This window comes from Pinus tabuliformis, chromosome 2_2 (assembly GCF_031772625.1).
Source record: "Pinus tabuliformis cultivar Carrire ecotype Pingquan chromosome 2_2, CPIR1, whole genome shotgun sequence".
NCBI lineage: Eukaryota > Viridiplantae > Streptophyta > Pinopsida > Pinales > Pinaceae > Pinus > Pinus tabuliformis.
The window spans coordinates 829,794,401-829,797,991 of record NC_142300.1 but is presented as its reverse complement, the minus strand read 5'-3'; the positions used below and the strand labels follow the sequence as shown (position 1 = coordinate 829,797,991).

The 3,591-nt window shown below is 43.2% G+C and overlaps 1 protein-coding gene across 1 annotated transcript; it reads right to left on the bottom strand.

Annotated features, from left to right (window-relative positions):
- Positions 1–613: 613 nt before the first annotated feature.
- Positions 614–1,906, bottom strand: LOC149195540 (protein NODULATION SIGNALING PATHWAY 2-like). The gene has a single exon (XM_089407946.1). The coding sequence runs from the start codon at positions 1,904–1,906 to the stop codon at positions 614–616; it is 1,293 nt and encodes a 430-aa protein (XP_089264072.1).
- Between the last annotated feature and the right edge of the window lie 1,685 nt (positions 1,907–3,591).

Genomic DNA, 3,591 nt, shown 5'->3' with positions numbered 1-3,591 from the left:
TGTAGGTGCAAAAAGTGGATGCAAATGAGGATGCAAAAGTATGTCAAACAAAAATAGATGCCAAAATTGATGCAAAACCTGCAACAAAACCTGGTGCAAAGGATGACACAAAACTTGGCATAAAATTTGGTGCAAAACGTGGTGCAAAACCTATCGCAATACTTGGTGCTAAACTTGGTGTAAGATTTGGTGCAAAACTTGATGCAAATTTTGTGTCAAGTTTTGCACCATATTTGATAAATGGATGCAAATAGCACCAAAAATGGGCTCTAGATGCAAAAAAAGAAGTAAAAAGAGACGCTAATCGCTGGTTTTGTTGTAGTGAAACAACTACTATTATTAGATAAGAATAACGAAAGGCACACCACTAGATAACGAATTAACGAATAACGATCACAACACCTACATTATTGCTCAGAAAACATGATAATTAGGAATTAAAAAACACACTGGTTCATCACAACCTCATTTACATCTTGTTTTCTTTATGCAGTCTTAACCACACAAAAAAACAAAACACTTATCATAATGCTTCTCTAAATACAAAAACACGCGTATCAGTTCAACCCTGCAAATCATTTTGAGAATCCTAACAATTGCATGCATTACTTTTTTAAGCTTTCATCCAAATAACAAAACTGTGGTGACGGATTGATTTATGTGGCTCTACCTTGCTGCTATATCTTCCCTTTCTCAATCTCAGTGCTACTTCTATGTCGTCCAGGTAGAAACCCACACCAACGGGGTACAACCCCATTTCACCCGCCAGTTCTACCTCATAGCATCTCCTACCCACACAGTTGTGCAGCGTATATTTTGCGTACAACATATTGTCGTTGCTTATACTACCTTCGCCATAACCACACTCCAGAGGGAGATCAAGAACGTTGGATTTTCTGGTATCTGGTGGGCCAGACGCACTACCACTCACAATTCTCTTTGCCATGGCGGGTCCAAAGAAGAAGCGTTCCACCATCGCTCTTGCAAGCCAGTGCTGTGGGAGACCAGCTTCAAGCGAGTCGAAAATGGTGCACAGCTCCTCCAGACAATGACAGAAGCTCTCCAAGAAGTTGGACATGTTTGCCTCTGAGCCGTGTGGGCCCGTAGTGACTGTAACGGCCTCGGGATTCAAGTGGCGTGCGCCGACCAGGAATTCCATCATCTCCGATTTATTTCGCAGATTAACCATGTGAGGCAACTGCCATATGCAATTCACCATTACAATCTCCCCCTCATGAGACGGCAGGAGTCCCTCTTTCAGCCCTTTCAAATCCGCTTCTTGGAACGAAAATGGGAGTCCCACAGAGCTTGCGTACTCCGACAACCTTCTTCCGGTGTGCCCAGAATAAAGCGGGAATTCTTCGTTCTCCTCTGCCCATCTGATTGCTGTGATTCTCAAGTGAGCAACATCATAATTTCCATTATTCCTCAGGGCCTCCATTAATGGCGGCCATTGCATACCCTCCATTATATCAAAGTCAATAATATGGATTCCTACATTATTACCACCACCGGCTGCAGCGACTGCTTCCAGAATGCATTGGTTAGCAATGAAGTGAGGTATTTGTATGTAAGGATAAGCTACATGCAGCAGCTTTAAGGCTCCCAGAAAATGGTCCTGACTGCACTTATCATTGGGCTCCATATTATGAGCGAGGGAATTCGCATTGGAGTGGAGTAGGGCATGGTAGAGATAGTAAGCCACTCTCTCCATGGTGGAGCCTGTGAGAGAAACCAGCTCTCGCAACCTGCAGAGTATGACCTCCACTACATCTTCTGCTCCCTGCGACAATGCTTCTGCGCATGCTGTCAAGAGATGTACAAGCCTCAAACCTTTGTATTCAGTTTCCTCAAAGGCGCCATGATCGATAAGGACAGAGGGCGAGACTGACTTGTTTGTGACCATGGCACAGTCAGAAAGCGATCGATCCGCAGCAATTAGAGCAACTGGATGTAGCTCAGTGTCTACTGGGCATTGGAAGACGATGGGATCACTTTGAGGTCTCGATATTGTGAGAATAATGTAGAAACTGAATTAGTTGTGAGCAGTTGAACAAGATGTAGTTGTGAGTAGTTAGGAATTGGTTACCAGAATTGGTTGTGTGTTTCCTATATAAATGAAGATGTAATCGAGCAAATGATCAATAAAGTTTGTGAGGTTTTATGTTTTAAGTTGGTATCAGAGCTTGTCACAAAGCCTGACTGGAGCGTTTTTGTGCGGCTGTGCCATTGGGCAGTGTGTCGTTCTTGAGCAGTCGACGCAGAGTTCAGACCGCCCGTGAAGAGGAGAGAGGCGTAGTGACCAAGGACGACGCAGAGTTCAGAATCTGCCGTTAGACTGTGCGTGCTGGAAGGAGAAGCCGTGAGGTGAAATTCGGGCACCGTGAGTGTTGAAAGTTTGAAAGTTCTGTTGAAAGTTCTGTTTACTCCACAGCCAGCCTACGCTTTCTGGCCTGAAGCGAAGGCGTGAGTCCGAGTTTGTATGCGTGAGGCGTGTTTTTGTTGTGTGAAGGAGCCACCTGCCGCTGTTTTCTGTTTTAATTTGGTATCTGTATTGCGCCCTGTTTCTCTCGCCCAGATTCATCTGAACTGCCTTTAAAAACATCTTATTTGTTTGTTGCCGCTTTGTTTTGTGGAGTCTGTTTGTTGTATGGGCAGAGAACTACCGCTTTGTTTTGCACAGTGCAACATTCAGCAAGCAAATACAGGTGAGAAATCTCGAAGGCCTTCAAGCGAAGTGAAGGGAAGAGTGCTCACTACTCGTACTGGTAAGCAGAATAGAGAATAAAGACCTGAAATTCGAGATTTCACTTCGTTGAATCAGCGTTTTATGTATTAATCAGTTTTCCTGGAGCAAGGTTGCAAGTTTTGTTTGAAGTTTTTTTTGGAATAGCGTGTGTAAGAAGCTTGCGGTTTTTTTGTTTGAATTTGGTCATTGGTGGAGAGATGGCTAATCCCCTTGCAGATTCCTATTTAAATGAGTCTTCAAAACTTGATGGAGAAAACTATGTAAATTGGAAATTTAAGATCATCACAGTACTGGAGGCATACAATCTCTGGTCGATTGTAAAAGGTGATGAGACCAAGCCTCAACCTCCTACTAACCCTCAAGATTGGGAGAAGCGTGAAGTAAGAGCAAGGGTGCTGCTCCGTATGTCAGTGAAGGACAATATTACTCCTCACATTCGGGACTGTGAAACTTCGAAGGCGACATGGGACACTCTTAAAAGTTTGTATGAGACTTCTAATGCAAATCGTATTTTATTTTTAAAAACAAAGCTGCTATCTATCAAAATGGATGCCAATGAAAGCATTAGTAACTTTGTTTCCCGAATTAAAGACTTTAGTGATAAGCTTGGTGATATTGGTGAAAAGGTTTCTAGTACAGACTTGGTAACTGTTACTTTAAAGGGGTTAGTCCCCGACTATAAAGTCTTTATTTAAGCTCTCTCAGCTAGACCGACACCTCCTACATTTGAAGAATTGGCTGGAATTCTTCTTCAAGAAGAAGAGTGCATGAAAACATTTGAACTGGAGTCAAATGGTTCTGATTTGGCTTTGACTGCCAGAGGCCAAAAACCATTCCGAGGG

What these genes read in the sequence shown, in the direction of transcription:
- LOC149195540 (XM_089407946.1), bottom strand. Translation starts at nt 1,906, where the DNA reads ATGGTCACAAACAAGTCAGTCTCGCCCTCTGTCCTTATCGATCATGGC.